Source organism: Vicia villosa, unplaced genomic scaffold (assembly GCF_029867415.1).
Source record: "Vicia villosa cultivar HV-30 ecotype Madison, WI unplaced genomic scaffold, Vvil1.0 ctg.002530F_1_1, whole genome shotgun sequence".
NCBI lineage: Eukaryota > Viridiplantae > Streptophyta > Magnoliopsida > Fabales > Fabaceae > Vicia > Vicia villosa.
In genome coordinates this window covers 217517-240861 of record NW_026705959.1, presented here as the reverse complement: position 1 = coordinate 240861, position 23345 = coordinate 217517, and the positions used below count along the sequence as shown (strand labels likewise).

The 23345-nt window shown below is 31.3% G+C and overlaps 3 protein-coding genes across 5 annotated transcripts; 1 reads left to right on the top strand and 2 right to left on the bottom strand.

Moving 5' to 3' along the window:
* Positions 1-1737: 1737 nt before the first annotated feature.
* LOC131639090 (tryptophan aminotransferase-related protein 2-like) lies at positions 1738-9760 on the bottom strand. Of its 3 annotated transcripts, none has more exons than XM_058909599.1 (6): positions 9479-9760; positions 9128-9392; positions 4156-4459; positions 2611-2891; positions 2093-2397; positions 1738-2017 (listed from the first exon to the last, which is right to left on the bottom strand). In XM_058909599.1, exons 2-6 carry the CDS (start codon positions 9364-9366, stop codon positions 1833-1835), a joined length of 1314 nt encoding a protein of 437 aa, XP_058765582.1. In that variant the 5' UTR covers positions 9367-9392; positions 9479-9760; the 3' UTR covers positions 1738-1832. The 3 variants fall into 3 exon arrangements, with proteins under 3 accessions (XP_058765582.1, XP_058765581.1, XP_058765580.1); XM_058909598.1 differs by having other exon boundaries at positions 9128-9369; XM_058909597.1 differs by having other exon boundaries at positions 1739-2017; positions 9128-9379; positions 9479-9759.
* Positions 9761-11009: 1249 nt separating this feature from the next.
* On the top strand, positions 11010-11756 carry LOC131639088 (uncharacterized). The gene is made up of 3 exons (XM_058909594.1): positions 11010-11366; positions 11473-11518; positions 11634-11756. Exons 1-3 carry the CDS (start codon positions 11023-11025, stop codon positions 11637-11639), a joined length of 396 nt encoding a protein of 131 aa, XP_058765577.1. The 5' UTR covers positions 11010-11022; the 3' UTR covers positions 11640-11756.
* Positions 11757-16601: 4845 nt separating this feature from the next.
* Positions 16602-22121, bottom strand: LOC131639095 (uncharacterized). Its single transcript, XM_058909603.1, has 8 exons — positions 21620-22121; positions 21445-21531; positions 20913-21357; positions 19849-20822; positions 18545-19765; positions 18239-18457; positions 17273-18130; positions 16602-17179 (listed from the first exon to the last, which is right to left on the bottom strand). Exons 1-8 carry the CDS (start codon positions 22119-22121, stop codon positions 16602-16604), a joined length of 4884 nt encoding a protein of 1627 aa, XP_058765586.1.
* Between the last annotated feature and the right edge of the window lie 1224 nt (positions 22122-23345).

Genomic DNA, 23345 nt, shown 5'->3' with positions numbered 1-23345 from the left:
TAAATACCTATAAGTTAAATGAAATGTAAAAACACTTAGAACAATAACAAGCTATTATTCAGTAAAAAATTACTAATATCTAATTTTATATATTTATATATATATATATATATATATATATATATATATATATATATATATATATATATATATATATATATATATATATATATATATATATATATATATATATATATATATATATATATATATGACCCATGGTTTTAAATTGCGGTCCGCAACCGCAATTGCACCCGCAATATTGCGGATGCGGTTGTCTCCGCAACCGCATCGGACCGCAATTGCGGTGTGATTTTATAGTCTCGCTTCCGGATGTATTAGGAACCCCATCGGACAATTTTAATCATGTTTTTGTAAGTATTTTCATCAAAAATCAATATATTAGAAGTCTAAAATTCAATTTACTTCTTATATAATGAAAAAACATAACATTAAGTGTTTTTCAATATAATATTTCAAACACTTCCTTTTAAAAATTCACGCCGCAACGGCCGCAATACGCATCGCAACAAGCGCAATGACCGCAACTGCAACATCCGCAACCGCAACCGCATCCGCAGCCGCAACCGCAATTTAAAACCATGATATGACCTACTTCCATAAATCAATCATATTGATAATGTTCAACATGACTGCAAATGGAAGAGTTGTGTAACATTCTGCAGGGTGTGGTTATAAAGCAGCAGGAGAAAGATGTTTTTGTGTGGTGGAGGGATCCAAAGGGTTACTCTGAAATCTTGGTATTTGTTGCTTGTTGAGCTTGTAAATGCAGTGCCTTTTATACAGTCAACATTTAGCAGGAGTTGGAAAAGCTTTGGAAGTTGAAAGCTGCTAACAAGATCCGTTTGTTCGGGTGGAGGATTTAGCTCAATATCTTGCCAACCAGAGTGGAGCTGGCTAGAAGGAATGTGATCATTGACAGACATGATTTAAGTTTCCCAAATTGATTTGAAGTAGAAGAATCAGGTCTCCACTTGTTTCTAAACTGTTTTATAGCCAACCAGTTGTGGACTTTGGTGTATGTGTGGATTGGAGTGGAGTCTATAAGAACAAAAGTCTCAGCTGTACAAAATTTCAAGTCTTTTTGTAGGAAGTTTGGTGTATCCTGGGGTTCAAGTACATGTTCAATCCATTCTCACTGTCAATTGAGCTAGTGCGCCTTTTTTTTTAACAGTCCAGGCCCCTCGCTAGTAGCTCAATTGATAATGGAAATAGATTGAACATGTATTTGGGGTGGCAGTGCCGGAATTGCCTTGCGAGGGACCCGGGCTTCCTTCAACTATCCTTTTGTGGATACACCTTCTTTATTGTTTGGGTGGTTAAGAGGGCTTTCGCTTTTCATGTTTTTTATTTCTTAGCATGTGTAGTTTATGCTTGTTTTCTTTTGTTATAATGCATGTCATTATCTTGTTTTCCTCCTATGCTGGAATGATAACTTGTTCACGTTATTCCTTTTTGGGCACACCTTGTTAGAATTTGGTTAATGACATCATTTTTGCTATATCTAGAGGATAGCTATAAGCCTGACAACAATGTTATGTTCCAAATCTTCAAGTAATCTTGTAGTTTAAATTTTCATAATCTCTAATTTACTAAATATAGTGGTTTCTTTCAAGCCTAACAAAATAGCACCATCTATCTATTCATTTGAGATGCAATTGTGATAAAATGTTACTTATGCATGGATCAGCATAATTAAGTCACTTCCTATTACTGCACAAACATGAAATATTTATATTAGAATTGTTTTGTTACTATTATAATTATTATTATAGTTATAAATACATTGTCATTAAGAAATTTCCATTATTTCAGTTCTGTATGGTAGATAGCCTATCTATGAACTGCATAAAATTATCATCAGTATCCAGCATGCTAATTCTTACATATTTTGGGCTAGCCCCAAATTGTTTACCACTTCTAGTCAAAATCTTGTGACCGCGGAGGAAACTTTCGCAGTCTTCTATATCTCCTTCACACTTCAACCAAGCAAATGCTGCAAGGAGTAAAAAAGATGGTAAGAATTCATATATCGGCAGGACACTCGTTAGTAAGACCTTTGTTTGTTTACCTGGCTGAGTCTCGGACTCTTGGTTGAGAAAGTTGCAGAATCCAGAAGAAAATTCAGGCAAACTGAATAAATCGCCACTATCAACTGCTGCTCTAAGTAGTTTCCACCTTTGCTCCATCATCTTGTAGCTGTATTTGAAAAACGATTCTTCTCCGCCTTGAGAATTTTCTTCTTCGCAGCTGTCAGATACTGTTTTTAAAACCTTGGCTGCTCTGAGTTGAGAATCTTTGGAGACGCCAATTGTATTTAGTTCTATGAATTTAGTCATTTTCTTTGCTATCTCGCGGTCTTTCACAAGAGCCCACCTACATGTGAAAACCATAAGAAATTCATGTAGCCGATCAATTAAGCCAAACATGCACTTAGTGTTATAACCGTATAACTCATTGATGATTTTCTTTGGACAAAAACAAGAATATCTGTCGATAGGAACTGAAAATAACAAATTTTTCGAGATATTGAAATCTATTTAAGGGATTAACATAATTGAGTGTGACAAAGTACTTTTACGAGCTTACCCTATGCGCATTCCAGCGTGACCAGTGCTTTTTGAGACAGTGAAAAGAGTAAGATCATAATCTGAAGCAAATGATATTGGGGTGTACTGAGGCCAATAATAGGCAAGGTCATGAACCAATAGTCCTTGATTTCGGTTCACTACTGATTGTCTTGTAAATCCATCAGGGTTATTAGGAGAAGTAACCAGCTCAATGTAAGGACCATCTTTGTCAAAAGTATCTGCATCACCAGCCCATTTGTAAAGTCCTGATTTCTGGTAATCTGCCATTGGCGGATACGACTGCAAGTAATTCGCCAATTCAACGTTTAACCATAAACTGATCATCAAACTAAAAAACCGACAACAAATTTCTATGAAGCACGGACATAGATACATCAGACACATATACAACGTAATACTTTGAGGAAATGAAATAATTTAATTTAATCGTGTGTGAGTATTGGACAGTGACATGAATTTGGCCTTGCGACCGAATAACTAAGGACATCAATTTCTCCATCCACTAACAGAAACCTCGTTTAAAGCCAGGGCAAACTTCAGTATGGACTGACCCAACACAGAAGTTATTAGCATCTAATGGGATTCAATTCTCAGACCTGGAGAGTAACACACTCTCAGAACCTAAGCTTTCACCACAGGTCAACCCCCACGGGATCCAACAGAAAATATGATCCTATAGTTTTGCTACATCTTCCTAATGATTATCTTAATACTTCAGCAGCATTAAGAATCATTAAACATAATCTTTATTTAATTTTTTAGAAAAACTTGAGTAGGAAAATCTCTATTATCCACCCCCAATTTCATTACAAAATTAGGAGCATGGTTACCAGAAAACGTAGTTTAGTAATAATCAATCATCATAATAATCTACCCAACTAGTACCAGTCAACTGCTATATTACTAAAAAATATTAAACACCTTTTATGTTGTTCTCCATATATTTTAAATACACTTAAATTTTCAACTGATCTATTGTTGATTCCTTTCTGAAAAATGCAGCAAGATAACCATTTCTGCTTTTATTTTTTAATGAATAGAAATAATGACTATATATAATTTGGATTCAAAATTATGTACATTATAAAAGCTAAAGTTTATGATATTTTTCAACCGATAGCATGTGACTGTTTCATGTGATCAGGTGCAGGCATGCGATGGTATATAAAAGAAAGGAAGACATTGATGAAGACAGACAACTAGAAGAGCCAAAAGAGGATGCAGATTCGGTACCCAACACATGCAAAAATTCCTTTAAAACCAAACAATTTCCAAAGTCTTCTCAAACCATCAATCTAATAAATTTCTCAACTATTTAAACAAAAACAAATAGTTTAAACCAAATGCAACGTGCCAGGTTACGTGGGGTAGCTCAACTGATACGTATTAGTTTATTCATATGCATGCATTTACATTCTATTCATTACTACATTTTCCTACTTTTGGTTAACCAGCAGTGGATTCCAAAACCAAAAAATAATAAATGCAAGAGCACATTTTTATTATAATTACAAGAATAATAACACATGAGAGAGTGACTTACAGAGTAATAAGGTACCGCAGAAACAACGCTGATTGGTTGAGCAGCATTAGGGTTAGAGAGAGCATAAAGAGCAGCAAGAATTAACTGAGAGGAACCTGTGCCAACAACAACATGGCGACCTTCTGTAACGGCATTTCCAACTACTTTATGTAATCTCACTACTTCCTTTGCGAATTCCGGCTCAAGAAACCAGCAAATGCTTGTTGGATCGGAAAAATAACTCATAGATTGCCATCCGGGAATTGTTATTGTTGTCCTGTCTCCCATTTGTCGCCAAAAACGTTCGTACATGGTTGGATCGCCACTGCATGGATGATTAATTTATTTTAGTAGCTTTCAAAGTCAATTTCATATGCAGTATTTTATTAAAACTTAGTGTCAGAACTCATCAATATCATTAATTATTTTCAACAAAACATCTATTTAAATATTAAATATGAGAATTGAATTTTAAAAATAATAGATGCATATAGTAAAAAGGAAGTGGTATTGTTAAGAAATGTGGGTTTGAAGATGAAAATTGCCCTCACTTATAAGTAAATATGTTGGTCCCTTTCTCGAATCAAAGACTGCGAGAGACTTCACTTATTCACCCAAAACTTTAAATTATAAGTGAACGGATTCTCTCATTTATAAATATTCAAATCACTATATTCTAATCTAATATAGGACTATTTCTCCGCTTACTCACAATTGTATTATTATAGAATGAGAATTATCATCACTTATAAACACATATTCAAATCATATAGGGTCATTTATATCATTATTTTTAATGTTTTGCGATCATATAACGTGCTGCACCTGATAAACTGAGTACTGCAATTTCTGTAAAGTGTAAAGAATAAAATAATGAATCGAGGCATATAAGTAGATGTAGGGCATGATCTGAGATGAAAATTGTGAGAGAACGTGATGGTAATCAGAGTAGGGTAGATTGGAACAACAGTGAAATCAGAGTGGGGCAGGTAAGAATATGAAAGAAGAGTTAATGAAGGAGTGTGCATGGGCAAGACATTGAAAAAAATTGAAAAGGTAGCAGGTCCATGTATATGATCCAAAAAATATTATATGATTGTTACATTTTACATTATCAATTATATGACCCGTGTGAAAACAGAGAACTAGCACAGATATTTTTTTGTAAAATTTAATTTGTTTATTTATAAAAAAAATTGTTTATTTATAAGAAAAAAAGAAAATATTGTAATCCAATTTATATTATAAACAAATTTTATCTTTTAGATTTTTTGAATAATTAATGTATCTAAATTATATATATATATATATATATATATATATATATATATATATATATATATATATATATATATATATATATATATATATATATATATATATATAAGAATTTAAAAAAATAAAATTTACTTAAGTAAATTTTGGAACAGAGAAATTATATAATATGATAAAGTATGAATATAGTGGTGTTGAGTATGAATATAGTGGTGTTGGTGGTGGTGCATTTGAGAGGTTTTCATTGGGGCGGCAAAATATATTGTAAAGAAAGAAGATCTCTATTGAAAATCTAAAGAGCAGCAGCTTTGGTTATGGCAAAAAGTTGGATGCCGTATGCAATCAGGCACGTGGCCCACACCGTAATAATATCTATTCTTCCAAGAATTACCTACTGTTACTATGCATAGGGTCCTATGTATGTTTAATTTTAGTTTGAATTTCATATTTTAAATTAAATATGAATAAAAATGATGTCGCATATTTGAATTCAAATCTCTACAATTTGATGGTTTGCAACTCTATCAACTAATTTAATTTAACTAAAAAAACAAATTGCATTTTAGTATTAATAAACATTTAAGATTCAAAATTGTACATATTTGTGTTTATATTTAAGATAGAAAGAGTAAGTTGTTTGCACTCCCTCGGCCATAAATTATAAATAAATATTTTTGTTAGGTTCATTAATCTTTTATATAGACCAAACATATTCATTATTCAATAAACCTAAAAATATATAAACTTAATGATTCATAAAGCTATATATTTTGACTACTAGTTTTTTTTTATATTTTGCTAAGTAAAAGTGGTACTCCATAGTTAAGAATGTTTTATTTACTTCCCTAATATAAAAATATAGTCTCATTGGTCAAATGGCAATAATAATCGTGCATGGTGCTACACTAACCTATATAGACAGCCCAAGCCAAGCCAGCATTAGTTTATTTGTCTAGTGCTTGATAAAACATCATCATGAACTGTGCGCTATTCAGAGTATTTAACTTTGCTGTCAAAAGTTCATTAATTCTACGTATAAATAAAGTTATCCAATAAAATATCAAAATATATTTATATAGGAGTAACTCTCCTTAAAAACTAGTAGTATAAATAATCAAATTATAACTATATGGGGAATCGAACCGTGGATCTCCTTACCAAGTCTAGCGCCAATCACCATTGGATCAACTAACAATTGGTTCATTTTTATTCATATTAATTATTTTTAAGTGTATATTTGATCATTAGTGTGACAATCAAATTATAAATTTAATAATTCGATTTTTTATTTCTTTGGTCGTTACATTAATTATTCAATATGCAGTTAACAGTTAACACCCAACATCATCACATCTCCCAACAAAATTTGACCCCTCCAACTCGGGAACAGAGAATGACAAAATACCATCGCTAAACACTATGGATTTGGATGGCATGCTTTCACTTCAGAATTGACGAAGACCCAACATGCACAATTATATTATTATAAACTTTTTAAACGACAAAAAAATCAATATATATTTCTCTCATCAAAAAGAAAAAGAAAACATAAATGTCACAATAAAGTAAAAATGTAAATAAATTTTAATATTATATATATTTTTTAACAGACTACATATACTAGTATATTTATTCAACTATCCCAATTAATATCAAAATAAAAAATAATATTTATATAAAAAAATATATGGTTCATTTAAATATTTTTATATATAAAAAATTTATAGATATTAATTATTATCTATTTTAAAAAATAGTAAATTTTTTTGGGTTCAATAATTTAATTTATTTAATATTAATTTTATTATATTTTAAAAATTAATATATTTGTGCGATTGCACGGATATTCCATTGGCTTTTTATAAAAAAAAAGTAGTAATGTCTTTTATAAGTAATAGATAAAATTAAGAATTAGAGAAATTAGTATATGAGTTTTACTTTTAATGCATCTTCTTAAAAAAAATGTAACTTTAGATAATTAAAATAAAATAAAATTAACTAATAATTTTCTGAAAACATTTGGTTTGATAGTTGAAATCATAATTTATAATATTAATTTATTTAAAAGTTACTATAATTAAGGGTGTAACCGTTGTATAAGTTTTTATATAAAAAAAGTTAAGAACAAATAATATCTCCATCATTTTAGTTTAGTTTGGTTTTTAACATTTTTTAAAATAGAACCGAACCAAACTAACATGTTTGATTCAGTTTGGTTTGATACAGTTGATTGTTTTTAATTTTTTTTTCAAACTTTATATTTATTAATGTATTTTTTCAATGTATTTTATGCTATTATTTTTAAAATAATATATTTCATGTCAATTATTTTATGCTCTATTTATTCAAACAAATTGCTCTTAATTCATACTATGAAACAATGACGTGATTTCCTTGAACCATGACGGTAGTGAAACTAACAATTAAGGCGGGGAACTAGAGAAGTAGTATGGTAAAAGTAAGTTTGGCTTATGATTTCTTCTTTTTATGTTTTGAAGTTTTGTTTTAAATGCGTGTTTTCTAAAAGGAAAAAAGTAAAAACAAATATGGAGAATGGTTGAATCCATACAAAATTTGGACTTAAACATTGGTGGAATAAAAAATTTAGAGCATAATTATTTTTATTGGTTCAATTTTTTAATTTAGTGGTTTCTAAAATCTAAAATCGAGAATGAACCAGACCACATATGTTTGTTTAGTTCAATTTTAAAATCAAATCATAAACAATCAATTTTATTTCAATTTATTTTGATTTAGATTGATGTTTTAATTGATTTTGCCTAATCCGTTTTAAACTCTAAGTATATTTATTTGAGTCTACTACCATAAAATGCATATCATTTATTTTATGGGTCAAGTTGCTCTTTTATTTATTAAAAGAAAAAATAAATAAAAGAGCTTATTTATTAAAGAGAAGTATTTTGATAGGCTACATTTTAAGTTTCATATTTTAATTGATCTCACCAATCCTCTATTTATGTACTATCATAAAAGAAAGAGTAAATGTCAATGTTATATACAATATTTATTTATTTGTTAAGAATCCGAAACAATTTAATATTAACTCTTACTTTTTTACTTTTAAGGTTTATTTATTTTAAGATTGTCATATACTTAGTGGAAAAGTAACTTAAAGGAATATACAACACTCTCATGATACAACTTTATAAAAAATAAATTTAAATATTATTTATTGATAAAAAGATTTATGCATCATACCTTTTCAATTTTTTATTCTAATGTAATGAATTTTTTATACGCAAAAATAAAACACAACTAGTGCTAAATTCATTAAACTAAAGAAAAAGAAAAGTTCCACATTCATTTCTTGAATGAAGTGCTCAATTTTATTAATTTAAAAATAAAACTCTGTGTAAAGTGTAAAATAGAAATTAAAAAAATCAGGTCAGAGGCTATGAGTTGTCCCTTTCTCTGCTAGGAATTATAGCAGGAAGCAAAGCACATAAACAAGCAACGTAAGCACACTACCCCTATGAAAACATAAATGGCAATTCTCTCTACTCTCTCCCCAAAAAATGTAAACAAACAAGAAAAAAGAATTTAATCATAAAACACAGTGTTAGCATTAATTTAGTACTCTAAAATAGGATCTTTAGTACCAAAAAAAAAACATTAGGAAACACTTGAAAATTAAATTTAAATGATCAAGAAAATATTACTGTAGTAAAAAAGAATCAATCTTAGTAAGTGCACTTACTGATCAAGGTTGATTACTTTATCCATGGCTCCAGAACGATCTTTACGAGTAGAATTAGCAAAAGAAGTTGAAGGTATAACCAAACGTGATTTTTGAATAATCCGATTATACCCTTCCATGTTCTTGTTGCTTCCTTCTCGTTCACCTTCATACACCATTCTCAGAATCAAACTAACATTCACAGCCAGCGATAAGATCAATAAGTGCCTCAAAGAAAGCATAGCTGGAAGTTTCGCCATAATCTACAAAACACTGAGAAAAACAGCTATTTGTATTATGTATGTATAGTGAAACTGTGGTTAAAGTTTGAACTTTTTATACAAAAGCTGTTTGAAGAAAATAAATGCTTACCCTGTGATAAAAATCACTTTTGTGACAAGTGTATAAAAGCTATGGCTGAAATTATGAAACTAGGCGGTTATTTTAATGCTTATGTTGGAAGAGTAAAGTGATTGAGGATTGTTAATTGAATGAGCAAGGTTGTCATGTTTGAGAAAACAACTTGGTTTGAGAAGATGCTTGAGGGTGGAACTCTGAACTTGAATCCAAAAGGCTCAACTGGTTTCCATGGATATAAGTGGCAGTGGACAAAGAAATTTTATTTTAATCAACAAAGCACAATATGAGTAGCTTATTTTAATGTTTTTTTTTTTATTAACTAGTAAAGGACCCGTGCGCCCGCACGGGTCACGTAAAGTCGGTATAACAATCAAAAACATATAATATTGTTATGGTTAAATAATAAATTTAAAAAAAAAACGACTTATGTAATATTTTGAAAGAAAAAAATATTAAATAACTAAATAATTAGAATAAAACAATTAATAATAATAGTTACAATAGAGAGGAAAAGAAAATTTGAACATAGATGTAACATTTTTTATATTAAGTAATCTTATATGTTTGATAATGTATCCAAAAAAATTATTTAAATTTTTGGACTACATTATAAATATTAAATAAATATAATATTGTTATGGTTAAATAATTATATTAAACAAACTGAAAAATGTATATAAATGAAAATAATTAAATCGTAAATATTTCGAATTAAAGCTGAAATATGTATGAAAACCTAAATAAATAAATAATTAGAACACAATAACAATTATTAATAATTGTGAAAGAGAAAAAAAACATTATAATTCTTTATTTTATAGTTTTTATGATAATATTAGTTTCTTTTTTATATTGTGATTTATTAAATTAATTTATATAAATTAATGATATAGTTATATGACTATTATGAATTTGTATTTGTAAGAATTAATACTTTATAAAATACCACAAATTTGTTTTTTTTTTTTTCTTAAGATTTAAAAAATAAACGAATAAATAGGTATGAACAATTATTATTAATTATGAAAGAGAAAAAAATAAATAAAACTCTTAAAAAGAGATACTATAAGTTTTGGATTACATTATAAAATAAACAGACATCAATGTGTTATTTTTTCCACACAATTAGAAAATTGACTGATGTATAAATAACGTGGAATTAATTATTACTCTTAAAAAGAGTTGATTGTATTTAGTTCTGCATGCACAGAAAAAGTGGATTTCTCCAGTTTCCAAAATCTCTTGCACGTTTACCTACTAAAGAGAAGTCTAATAGGTAGTAGGTTTTTGGGTATATATGGTGATAGAAGCTTGGAAACTCCCACACTTCAAGTAAGAAAGGGCGAACAGTAAATCGGAAAGTTGGAAGAAAAAATGGCTAGTTTCTCACAAGTCGCCAAAGCATGCAGGTGGTTGATCTTCTTCTATTAATCCAATCTATTTATTTCGTTTGTTTTTTGTGGATTATGAATCTGTTCGATGCTTGTTCCTTATTTAGGTCACTGAAATTTCTTGTCGTTGAGGACCCTGTCGAGAGATTCGCGATAAAGCGAAGGATGAAGCAGAGATCCAAGCAACTCCGAATGAGGTCGAGAACGAAGAAACAGCGGATTACCAGGTTATGCAGTGAGTGGGCTTTACATGCAATCAACAATGTTGCATGCGGCTGGGAAAGGGGGAGTAAGATTAAGAACATATCAATGGTGTGGCAGAATGAGATGATTGGAATAAAATGGTCGGGGAAGCATCAGGAAATTAGGGCTGGTTTGGGTTTTGCTTTGTTGGAAGACGTTCAATTTGTGGCTGATGTTATGGGAAGTGTGGGACTGCAGATAAATCCGAGAATGGTTGAGATATCCAATTCAGTGTATCTTGGTAGAATCGTCTTTGAAAGTGAAAGGTATGTCATTTTTATGCAACGACTGTATTGAAAGAAGATGATATTAGGGTAGATGAGTTTAATTCCATTCCACGCATTAACTCTGTGTTTGTCTTCTGCATGACAGTGACTGGATTATATGGGCAGATTTGGTGAAGAAGCTTAAAACAATGGTTAGGAACATCTCTGTAGCCACAAAATCTATTGTAATATCTATATTAAATGATTTGTTTGTTGATCCGTATGCTACTGGTAATTTTGTGAAATTGTGATTGTTGTGTAATGCAGGTTTAGGTGTTGATGGCTAGACTGGATGAAGTGGTCTTGCAGTTTGGAAGAGCAGCAGTTTGTTTTGAATGATGTTGTTGGGTTCTTTTGTTTTAAATCTATCAAGTTTAATGTAATGTTTGGAACCTTTTTTATGTTATATTGATATTCTGTATTTGAATTTTAACAGAACATGGTTTGATAACCTTTTATGTAATTCCAATATCATAGTTTTATGATTTGGACAGATGCTTGAACATTTAAATGATTATTGGCATGGTTTACTTTAGTTTAATTGGTGTTGTTATTGTAATGTGGCTGTGCTTTCAGATTTATTTAATTTGTGTAAGATGTGTGAGTTAATATGATCCAAGTGTTAATGATATATAGTATAAAAAGTAAAAATAAGGATACCATTACATGAAAGTAGATATTGTAGCAACATCTGCAGTTCAATATAATTGGTAATAAAAAAAATTGAAGAGAAAAGAGCATCTGAAAGCACAGATTATGTATGGTATTTTTTTAAAAACAGTGAATGTTTAAGATTATTTATACTTTTTTTAATAGAATATTAAGTGTTAAAAAATATGTATAGTATTTTTTAAAAAATTATTTATTGATTCCTAATTATTACTACGTATATATAATAATTTTAAAAATAACTTGAAAATTTTTGATCAACAATTTTTGCTCTAACATATATATAATAATTTTAAAAATTATATATTAAGTATTTATAAAATATTATGTGACTTAATTTCTGGTTGTGATACATTTTATTTTGCTATTAAATTTGATGAAATTAACTAATAGTTTATTTAAAAATAGTTGATAAAATGTAATAATTGCCCCTAAAAAATTGATTCCTAATTAACTAATAGTTTTTAAAAAATTATTTATTGATTCCTAATTATTACTACGTAAGTGGAAAAAAATAACTTGAAAATTTTTGATCAACAATTTTTGCTCTGACATATATATAATAATTTTAAAAATTATATATTCAAGTATTTATAAAATAAAATTTTTGGATAATTTCTGGTTGTGATACATTTTATTTTGCTATTAAATTTGATGAAATTAACTAATAGTTATTTAAAAATAGTTGATAAAATGTAATAATTGCCCCTAAAAAAAAGATTCTACTATATAGGTATAAAAAAATACTTATTTACTTTTTTGCTGTTTAGAATTCCGGGAAATATGGTAAAGAGGAGGTAATAAAAAACAAAAAAAAAAAAGGAGATCAAAAATATTTAAACACTGCATGGTATTGGTGAAGCTAAAAAAGGTAGTGTATGCATGTATATTTGAGGTTAACGGATGCTGATAACATAAATGCATTTTTTTAGTTACAATACAAAGCGTTGTTCCAAATGTTTATTAATTGTTTCGGTTACACCGTGGATAATAGGGAAAAGTTATGATTGATTAAATAGGTGTCATTTATTGAAGAAGTCTGGGGAAACTGAAGCGTGCAAGGTATAGTCACGATATATTTTGAACTATTCACATTACATCACTTTTACTGATTTCATTCCTCTTGTTTATCAAAAAAAACAGACATTTCTTCTCAAGCTACTAAGAAATGAAGACACTGAGGGGTGGACGAAAGCCAACGCATGGGTGGATATCAGACGACGATGAAGGTGTCATGAGGTCAGAAACATTATTTCCTCCTCTATTTCGGTTGTTTTTTATTTTTTCCAGCCCCGATCTATTTAGGTTTTAGGGTTTTTTGATTTAATCTGCATGATAAAATGGTTTTGTGTGAGTTTTATAAAATGATGTGAATGGAGTAGAGCCCTTACTGTTTCTGAAAGTCATGTTTCGGAATATTGTGAAAGTATGACTTATCTTTGTTTGGCCGTTAGTGTTACTCATTATTTTCTAATAGTCTTCATTATCGGTCCAGATTGTCATCTTATATCTATTTTCAAGTTGTTAATCTTGAAATTTTAAGGTTATTTAAATAAGACTTAGGATTATTATTGTTTATTTCTCCTTCAAAACGTCCTAACGGAGTTACAACTGTTCTTCCAGTGAGGAGACAGTATTGATTGAGATAGAGAAACTCGTGAATGAGGTTGCAGATGGTTCTGAAAAAAAATCTTGTGGCAAGTCTGTTAGAAAAGATAAGACAAAATCAAAGAAATCTGTTACATTTGCTGAAACTTCAAAGAATGCACCTGTAGTTGTTTCCAATGTCATCAACACAGCTGTTCCTATAAGGAATGTTAAGGTTGAACAACATGATGTCCCCCTTGTCTCTGGGAACGATAATCAACCAAATAGCAAAACCACTGAGAACTCCAACACTGTTGTTGAGAAAACAGTTGCAAACAAAGCAAGTGTCCTTTGTAAGAGAACAAATATGCAGGCTGAGTGCAGGACTGCCAACAAAAGAGCTGATACAGATGGGAAGCCGAAAAGTACTGTGAAACTTGCAAAGAAGGGCAAAAATGTTTCAAATGTTAGGATAAGGATGTGGGGGGGAAAGCCGACTTACTGCTGGGATATTGCTATTAAGAATTCAAAAGTAAAGAAGGATAATGTCCAGGTAAGCATGCTCGAAATTTACCTTGTATTTTAATACTGAACTATGTCAAGTGTTTGATCAATGGAATCTCTGTGTTATTCCAGCATTTCCCTAAGCAGATAGCTTTAGACTGCTTGGCAAGTAATCAGAAGGAGGTAACCATTAGAGATTGTGATCTGTATCAACAATTCAAGTGTACTGTGAAGACGGCATATCGTGGCGGGGTTCCAAGTCCATCTGAGAAATACATGACTAAAGGCTGGTACGCATATGTGAAGGCCAAAGGGTTCAAGAGAGGTGACAAACTTACATGTCAATTGGCCCGACATGGTACTTTCATTTATGTTCAGATGAAGAAGAAATGATGGGACTTGGAAATTTTTGGAAGAACTTGCTAATCGTTATGTTTATTAAGTGTTTTCAGTATAAACTCTTCTTCCTTTATGTATGGGGGAATTTAAGTGTTTTTGTTGGATGGAATTTTGTGTTGAACTTTTACTGCTGTGCTCCTTAACTCTATCAAAACTCAACTATGTTTTTTGTTTAAATTCTAATGGTTGCATCTTTTTTATAATTCTGCTGTTATGGTATATATAAGTTTATTTGTATGTTATGGATGACTATTTTGGCACCTAACTTTATTGTGAATCCATATGTTTGGAGTATCATAACTATTATTTTGTTAGAATGCTGTCATTTAGAATATGAATTCTTTTTTTACTGTACTTGTTAAGAAGTGAAAAATATTTCAAAAATACATAAGTCCATACTCTATTAGATATTTAAATATATGTTTTTTATAATAAAAAAAAAATATGAATTAATTTATGATGTCCTGCGAGTAAAATAAAATTTATATTGAAACATATGTAACAAAATTAAAAAAAGTAATAATGTATGGTTTACAATATATGTATACATGTTACAAAGTGTAATGATGAATATTATTTTAATTTGATTTGGTTTTTATGTCCTATAGAATAAAGGCCCATCAAGTTTCACGGCCCAAGCTGTAAGTGTATACCTAAGAGCATATATAGGAAGTTTTTGAGAAATTTTTGATAAATGATAAAATCTTGCTCTATTATCATTAAAACATTGGAGATGGTGAAGTGGGGGGTACCATTTGTTCCTTCTCCTTCCAGCAGGTAAGTAGAAAATGCATGCTTAAAGCAAAAATTTCTTCTGACATAAAAAAAATTCAGACTTCTCTACTTTTGCATGCACTGGAAAATTGATCTCAATTAGGGATGTATAGTTGATAACTAAGTATTTATTAAAGTTTTTTGTTAGATCTGTACTAAGATGACTGTTGTTCTTAACAACAAAAAAAAATAATGAATAGTTATATTCGAAAAATATTTGTTATAACTTGAAGAATAATTGTACTGTTGTATTTAATGTTTAAGTGATCCGGAAAGAGACTCCCTTGAGTGGGCACGTCAAATCATTAAAGAGTTCGACGAAGAGCAAGATAAAATGTTAAAAACTCTCATAAACGATGGATTTCTTACTGAAGAGGAATGCATTGCTGATTATAGTGGTGAAGTAAAGTGGAGGAAGCATGTCACAGAAGCAAACATGCATGGACAAAATGCACTGGTAAATATCTTGAAAAATTTAATGTATTTATGTATATATTTGTAAAACTCATTTACATATCATGCATGTTGTAAAATCTGTAGAATATTCCTATGGAAATATCGAAGACGTGCTTTGGAAAGACGCAGAATGCAATAAGGATGGTAGATCTTGTTGATGGAAAAGGATATCAGTGCGTAATTCTTAGGGCCAGTAGGAATGAGTATGAAATACATATTGGGGTTGGATGGTACTCTTTTGCAAGAGAGAAAAAACTAAAATCAGGAGACGTGCTGGAATTCTCAATGATTCCATTTTCAGATCTGATATTTGTTCAGTTAGTGAACAGGAATTGATGTTGCTGGTATGTTTTAATATGAAGGTACTGTGTTGGGTTGGTTGTTTTTTATCTTTATAGTTTGTGTTGGGTTGGATGTTTTTTATTTTTAGACTTTGTGTTGTGAATGGTATTTGTTTAAGAATATGGAATTTATGTTGACTGCGATTTAGTTTTACCTCTGTTAATTTATATGAATGATGTTGCAAATGCTATACTGTTTGGTAACAAAGTGATTTATTCTAAAAAAAAATTACAGCTTTATATTGTTTGGTATATGTGTTTTATTAAAAAGTGGATCGTTCGCACGGGTAAATGGCATAGAGCATGTTTCTGTTTCTTTATGGCATTTTGATTAATGATATATATTTGAAGAATGTGTGAATTGCAAAAAAATAGATATCCATGAGTTGCATATACTATATATTGCAATTACAAAAAAAAATAGATATCCCGAACTTGAAATGATTAACGTGCATGGCGTTTAAAACTTCAAAATACTAATTGAATGGAACATTTAATTGTCCAATTATAAATTTTCAAAGACTTCTTTGAAAACGACATTCGTCGTCACCGACAATGGTTGTTTGTCTTTGTCGTGAATTAAGATCTTTAGACCCTTTTTGCTCTTTACTCTTGAGACTGCCACATAAAATTGACCATGACTGAACACGCTTCTTGGCAAATATATACCGACGAAATCTAAAGATTGACCTTGAGATTTGTTAATTGTCATAGCGTAGCATACCATTATAGGAAACTGTCTTCTGGTCATTCGGAAGGGCCATGGTGATTGAGTCGGAGTTATATCCATTCGTGCAATGTATACAATACCACCAATGTTCTTTCCAGAAATAATTTTTGCTTCTATAACATGATCGGCCAGTTTGGTAACAATGAGACGTGTTCCATTGCAAAGCCCTTCTGCTTGGTCAATATTCCTGAGCAGCATTATTGGTGTACCGATCTTCAATTTGATTTTATGATTGGGGACACCGGAAGTTTGCAAGGCATTCAAAAATTCTGGAGTTAAAACATCAAAAGATTCATTGCCGTCACCGTCTGTTGTATCAACTGAATCCGAGCTTAAATACTCTTTCTCTTGACCTGCAGGTTGACAATGTTATTTGTTGTCGTAAATAACATTGGGCATGAAAAAATAAAATACACAACGAAATATTATAAAAAAATGTTGATTACCGGGAACAAATTCTAAAATATACTGATTGATTTGATCAACAGTCTCTATGGTTCCAGCTAATATTGCCCTTGACTGTAGAAAATCCACATTATTGTAGTTAACGGCAAAATTTGAATAGGTGTTTTCAAATATTGCCTTGAGGGGATCATCAAAATCAGAGATCAACAGATCTTTAGGAACGTCGATCTCTGCGTAACCATCATTTGGTTCTGATATCTTCCCATCTCCAACAGTTAAAATCCAATCTGAGAAATGTCTTAACTCTGCAGAACTGGTGGATTTTGCCGACTGCTGTAGTCGCATATTCTTTGTGAGTTTCAAAACCTTGCAGTGATCCCATATGTATGATGAATTTATTGTAGCATGAACTATATCCGAGCGGCTGCCTCTTGGAATAACTGGAAGAATTTGCCTGAAATCACCGCCAAAGACTATTACCTTACCTCCAAATATTTTATTTGATGCTTTGGATCCACCCATGATATCCTTCATAGTTTTATCCAATGCCTCAAAACAAAACTTGTGACACATTGGAGCCTCGTCCCAGATTATCAACTTTGATAGTTTTAGTAGATCACCTCTATCGCTCCCTTTGTTTATGTCGCATGTGGAAGATTCAAGCGTGGGAATCGGAATTTTGAATTTAGAATGCGCCGTCCGGCCACCTGGAAGTAATAGGGAGGCAATTCCAGAAGAAGCAACTGTCAGACATATTTGTTTCTTTGATCTTATATAAGAAGCTAGTGTTCTCCACATATAGGTTTTGCCTGTACCGCCGTAACCATAAAGAAAGAACACGCCTCCATTCTGGTTATTCACGGCCATCATGATTTGCTTAAATACATCCCTTTGTTCATCTGTTGGTAATTAGAAGATTATTCTTAAACAATCATAATATACTATGCTATGCTATTGTTAATTTGGTTTTACATTTATAACAAATTTCAAATGGACAGTGAAGAAACCTGTGAGATTCTGATACAGCATGTTAAATTCTTGAAGTTGTTCATCTGGATTGTAGTTCCGCTCTTCGTAAATAAGCTTGTTGCCAAATTCTTCGGGGACATATCCTTGTGGTTTTGGCATCCCAGGAAAGTCGCTCAGGCTCTTACGGTTACGTTGTAGTAGCTTTTCTATCTCAATCAATGTCAGATTGTATATTTCTCGTTCTGATAACCTCAAACCTATTTAACAGAAGTTTGCAATAGAATTATTTAAAAAATGAAGTTAATGAAGTTGACATCTAATTCTTTTATTCAATAACATGTTACCTTTGTTGTTGGCAATAGTCTGTTGAGAGTAAAGAATTCCATCAGATAGAAGATGCCTTGTTTTGCTCCATACATGCCTTGGTCTGTTAATGCTACTTGACAGCAACATGTGGACAAAAAGCAATCTTAAATAGTGGCCAGAACCCCACTGAAATGCCTCTGAAATAGCAGCTATAAATTCACGATCATCCCCAATAAAGCCCATTGCAAAACATGCATCACGGAAAGTATCGTATTTGACGTTGTTAACTATTTTCAGTTCTGAATAATTTCGAGGGCACTTCACATGTGTAAGCATCATTCTGAGAAAGTACAATTCTCCTGTAGTTGGAGGAACCCAAATTAACCTGCCAATTGTGTAACCCTTCTGCCTGGGCTTCCACTCTCTTTTCTTTTTGACATATACAAACTTTGAAACAAAATTGCTATAAGTTAACTGTTGAGCTTCGGTGTATTTCTGATTAGCTTCAAACCATGCCGTAAACATCGATTCAGTTACACTTGGTTTCTCAAGGACATTGGAAACATTGCTGATGTCAGTATAGTACACTGAATGTTGACCTTCGCAATGGAAGTGTAATCTTTCGACAGCTGGTTTCCTTCCATGAATGGGGAAACCATAAATCCTCCAGGATGCTTCGCTTGGAGAAACATACCTGCAGTCAATATACTGCTTGATTTCATCAATATCTTGACGCTCAATAGGACATCCATTTTCATTCATAACAATTGCAACTGTTATTCGATCATAGCCTTTGTTGATGTATTTAAACAAATATTTTATGGATGTGCTTTGATTGCACCATTCCATATTAATATGAGTTCTGAACTTCAACAACAATTTTGCATTGTAAGGAACAACAAATCTATTGTCAACCTCTATACCATTCCTAATGACAGTGTGACCGTTGTCCCTTCTTCTGTAAACCGGATAACCATCTTGATCGACAACTGTCTCAGCCCGAAAGTCTTTAGGAAAGTATTTGGAACATTTACCATCCTTCATACATTGCAAAGACCGGTTTGCGTTTCCGCAAGGTCCGTGTATCATGTGACTTTTTACCAAATTATATAAGTCTCCGTCGGTGTCCTTGTTCGGAATTTCGGCAGATATAATACGGTCAATATCAGCAGGTGTTGGATATTTGCTGGATGGATGTAGAAATATCAAAATATGAGCGTGGGGAAGGCCTCTCTTCTGAAACTCAATTGTGTACATATCTACAACAGAAAAAAAAGTATGAATAATGATGGTTAAGAATCAAATTAATGTATGATCAGTTTTGAAATGAATCAATACTTACACGCAAGAACTTTCCCCATACAACCTTTTTTAGTCAAATCTGACAGTAACTCATCGAATTTCATCTTAAATATTCTCGTTATGAGGTCCGGCCGATCTGCTGGTGTCAAATTATTAGAAGCAAGTACACGTTTCAATTCCGGCCAGTTTGGATTACACGTAAACGTTATGAATAGATCGGGAAATCCAACATAACTACATATTGCCATTCCATCAAAGTAAAGTTGATCCATGTATCTGCGACTACCAACATAGGACGATGGAAGGACAACTCTTTTCCCTGTGTTTGCACCATCGGTATGTCCATTGGTTCTGATATTTGCTAGATAGTTATACTTTCCAACTCTAAGTTTAGATTGATTTTTTCTTAACCATCGAAGTCTCTCAGATTCCATCATTGTATAACCATCAACCAAGAACTGTTGAAATAACCTTCTTGATCTGAGAACTGTTTGGGCCTCATTCTTTCTGGCTTGAATACGAAATGCAAACCACTCTCTAATTGTGAGCCTATTTCTTTTAGTTGCTTGCTCCCACGGAACATCCTCATTGTCGGCTACTCCAGTTATTGATTCTGAGTTACGTCTATTGTTGGAATCTTGATTACGGTGTCTAATGTTCGGCCTGTAACCATCTTCGCCATAAGGGAAAAGCAATGGATATTGAAATCCCAAATATGATGTATGATATTCATCTATTCTTTGAAGTTGTCCACTCTGTTTGTGCATTATTATGTCCCTTTTCTCAGCAGTGTCAACATCACCAACAATTAGAGCAGCAACTTCAGAAACAGTTGGTTGATTATAAATTCTCCCATCGGTGCGTCGCTCGGAAATAAGACGGAGCTTTAGGTCAGAAACATTGCCTTCGGAAAGTATATCCCTTGCCATCTTAAAACTCTGGGCATGAACATTGTGTTGATATAACATAGAAGAGAGTTTTTTCACTATGTCAAGATCTATTCCGTCTTTTGTCCTGCAAAGAATGAAAACTCAAAAATGGTATATGGTCCATATCGTATAAAAAAGAGCATATTATTATACACGAAGTAATAAATAAACATACTTGAATCCGTTTACTCTATGTTGTATTTCATGTTCAGTATCATATATATAGAGTTGTGCAAATCGGGGATTTTGTCCTGGCAATGGTAACATGCTACCTATACGATGACATGATTGTCCTTGAATTCGGTAATTCGGAGGACCTCTACCATTATTAAAACGGTTGTCCATTTTAGCACCCGGAGACGTAAATGCAAACATCATGTTGAAAAGACGTATTTGTTGTTGAAATAGTTTTGATTCAGGGTTTGTTTGGTCAAACAGCAGTTTCTGTAACACCGGTGGAGGTTCTCTCAATAAAGGAATTTGAACTTTACCATCACCGCAACACATTGTGAACTTAGGACTTAATGTTTGCCGACACTTGGTCTTCCTTTCTAAATACCACATGTTTGCACCACATTTTGGACATTCAAACACTGGATCACCTATGTCGTAAAAATCTCCTAAATGAATGCACAGCTAAGTTAACAGATGAGAGGATGTTTAACAATATAAATTTACTGACAATTATTACATTATTGTTACAAAACCTGATGGTAGTGCATTGACCATTACAGCTTGATTGTCCATATCTTCTTCATCTTCGTCCATAACCATGCTGTCATCTGAACTCCAACCTATGGAAATTGATACATGCAAATTAATTAGAAATTTGTTAAGTGTTTAAATTAATTGAGAATGTACATTACCATAAATAAACCATACTCTCTGACGAATCATCATGCATATTATCCTCTTCGTTGTCATCTTCAAAAAGTTCATTGATTTCAGTAGTATGTAATGGAGAGTTTTTTGAAGATGTAGAACCACATTCACCAACAACGTTATCAAATCTATTATTTAAATTCGTCCCTCTCATATTGATGTTTCTCATTGTAACAACTCTTGGACGTTTTTTATTCAACGAATTTGCAAGATTACTGATCACTGAGGAAGCATGAGTTTTCTGCAAATTTGTTATAACCGAATTGCTGGAACTTGGAATATTCTGAGAGATGGTAGAAAATGGAATTCTTGCATGAGCATTATCATGACTACTAATTGGGGTAGTCTTGCCTACATTCTCCTTCTGCAGTCCATTCAATTTCTTTGCTCTCTTGGATTGAAGTTGACGTTTACGATGAAGTCTTGCTTCTGCTGATCCTTTTTTGCTTAACACACTGCTAAACCATTTATCTTCAAGAGCCTTTTGATTCAGATCATCCATATTTCTGGTTTTTTGGTTTGATTATACAGATTTTCGGACAAATATATGGTGGGAACATAAGGCCATAATATATGTATGTTTAAGTTATGTGGATATGTAATAATTACAGTAGGAGTTGATATTAGCAATGATGACTTTGTTTGGTCATTTACTTTAGTCTGCACGCTTAGCATAGTCATAAATTAATCTCTCTCATACACAATTTAGTTTTGAAATTGTAATGATTATCATTCTTGGCATTACACGTTAAGTGTCATTAAACATCCAAGGCATGATAGAAAGCAATGATAATTGTTTATGTGTAAAACAAACTTAAATTGTGTAGTTTCCAAAGCATGTCATAACTGAAATGAATGAGTAAGTGGCTTGAGTAAAAAAATGGAGTTCTAGAAAATATTTCATGAATAAATAAAAACTATTATAAGTTCAGTTTCAAAAATAATGGAATAGCAAAAGTTATATTGGTTGATGTGCAGAGCTGTTTTTGAAAATATTAATAGGATCATAATTTAGTAATTCATACAATATTTAAAATTTTAATAAATATGCAAGATCAAAACATGGTTCAAATTAAACTTGTAAAATTTAGTTATTATGATTTTGTAAATAAAATATATAGATTCTCACCTGCAGCATATATTAGAATCATATTATGTAAACTAATATGATTAAGTAAAAGTAGAATTGGATTGGGCATAAATGTAAAAATATCTAACACCTATCTTGTATAATAGTGATAAAGAAAATAAGATATAATTTTGAATCAATACAACCCACAATTATGTCATAACACTAAATTCAGAATATGCAAGATCAAAACATGGTTCAAATTAAACTTGTAAAATTTAGTTATTATGATTTTGTAAATAAAATATATAGATTCTCACCTACAGCATATATTAGAATCATATTATGTAAACTAATATGATTAAGTAAAAGTAGAATTGGATTGGGCATAAATGTAAAAATATCTAACATCTATCTTGTATAATAGTGATAAAGAAAATAAGATATAATTTTGAATCAATACAACCCACAATTATGTCATAACACTAAATTCAGAATAAGACATTGATTAAAATTGAACAAAATAATTCCATGGGGATCTCAAATTGAAATTAAATAAAATGCTTGAATACAAATACTACATGTTGTCCAAGAGTGAAAACTTTGTTGGTAGAAAATGCAGTACCACAAAGTAAATAAAACAATACATCCCATAAA

Bases quoted from the DNA above. Each gene is read 5' to 3' on its own strand.
- LOC131639090 (XM_058909599.1), bottom strand. From the start codon at position 9,366: ATGGCGAAACTTCCAGCTATGCTTTCTTTGAGGCACTTATTGATCTTA. The intron at 2,892-4,155 runs GTAAGTCACTCT...AATTACTTGCAG, and splicing joins CTGCGGTACCTTATTACTCT to TCGTATCCGCCAATGGCAGA. The intron at 2,018-2,092 runs GTAAACAAACAA...TACTCCTTGCAG, and splicing joins AGAGTCCGAGACTCAGCCAG to CATTTGCTTGGTTGAAGTGT.
- LOC131639088 (XM_058909594.1), top strand. From the start codon at position 11,023: ATGAAGCAGAGATCCAAGCAACTCCGAATGAGGTCGAGAACGAAGAAA. The intron at 11,367-11,472 runs GTATGTCATTTT...TCTGCATGACAG, and splicing joins ATCGTCTTTGAAAGTGAAAG to TGACTGGATTATATGGGCAG.
- LOC131639095 (XM_058909603.1), bottom strand. From the start codon at position 22,121: ATGGATGATCTGAATCAAAAGGCTCTTGAAGATAAATGGTTTAGCAGT. The intron at 18,458-18,544 runs GTAACATGTTAT...TCTGTTAAATAG, and splicing joins GACTATTGCCAACAACAAAG to GTTTGAGGTTATCAGAACGA. The intron at 18,131-18,238 runs GTTTCTTCACTG...AATTACCAACAG, and splicing joins GCTGTATCAGAATCTCACAG to ATGAACAAAGGGATGTATTT.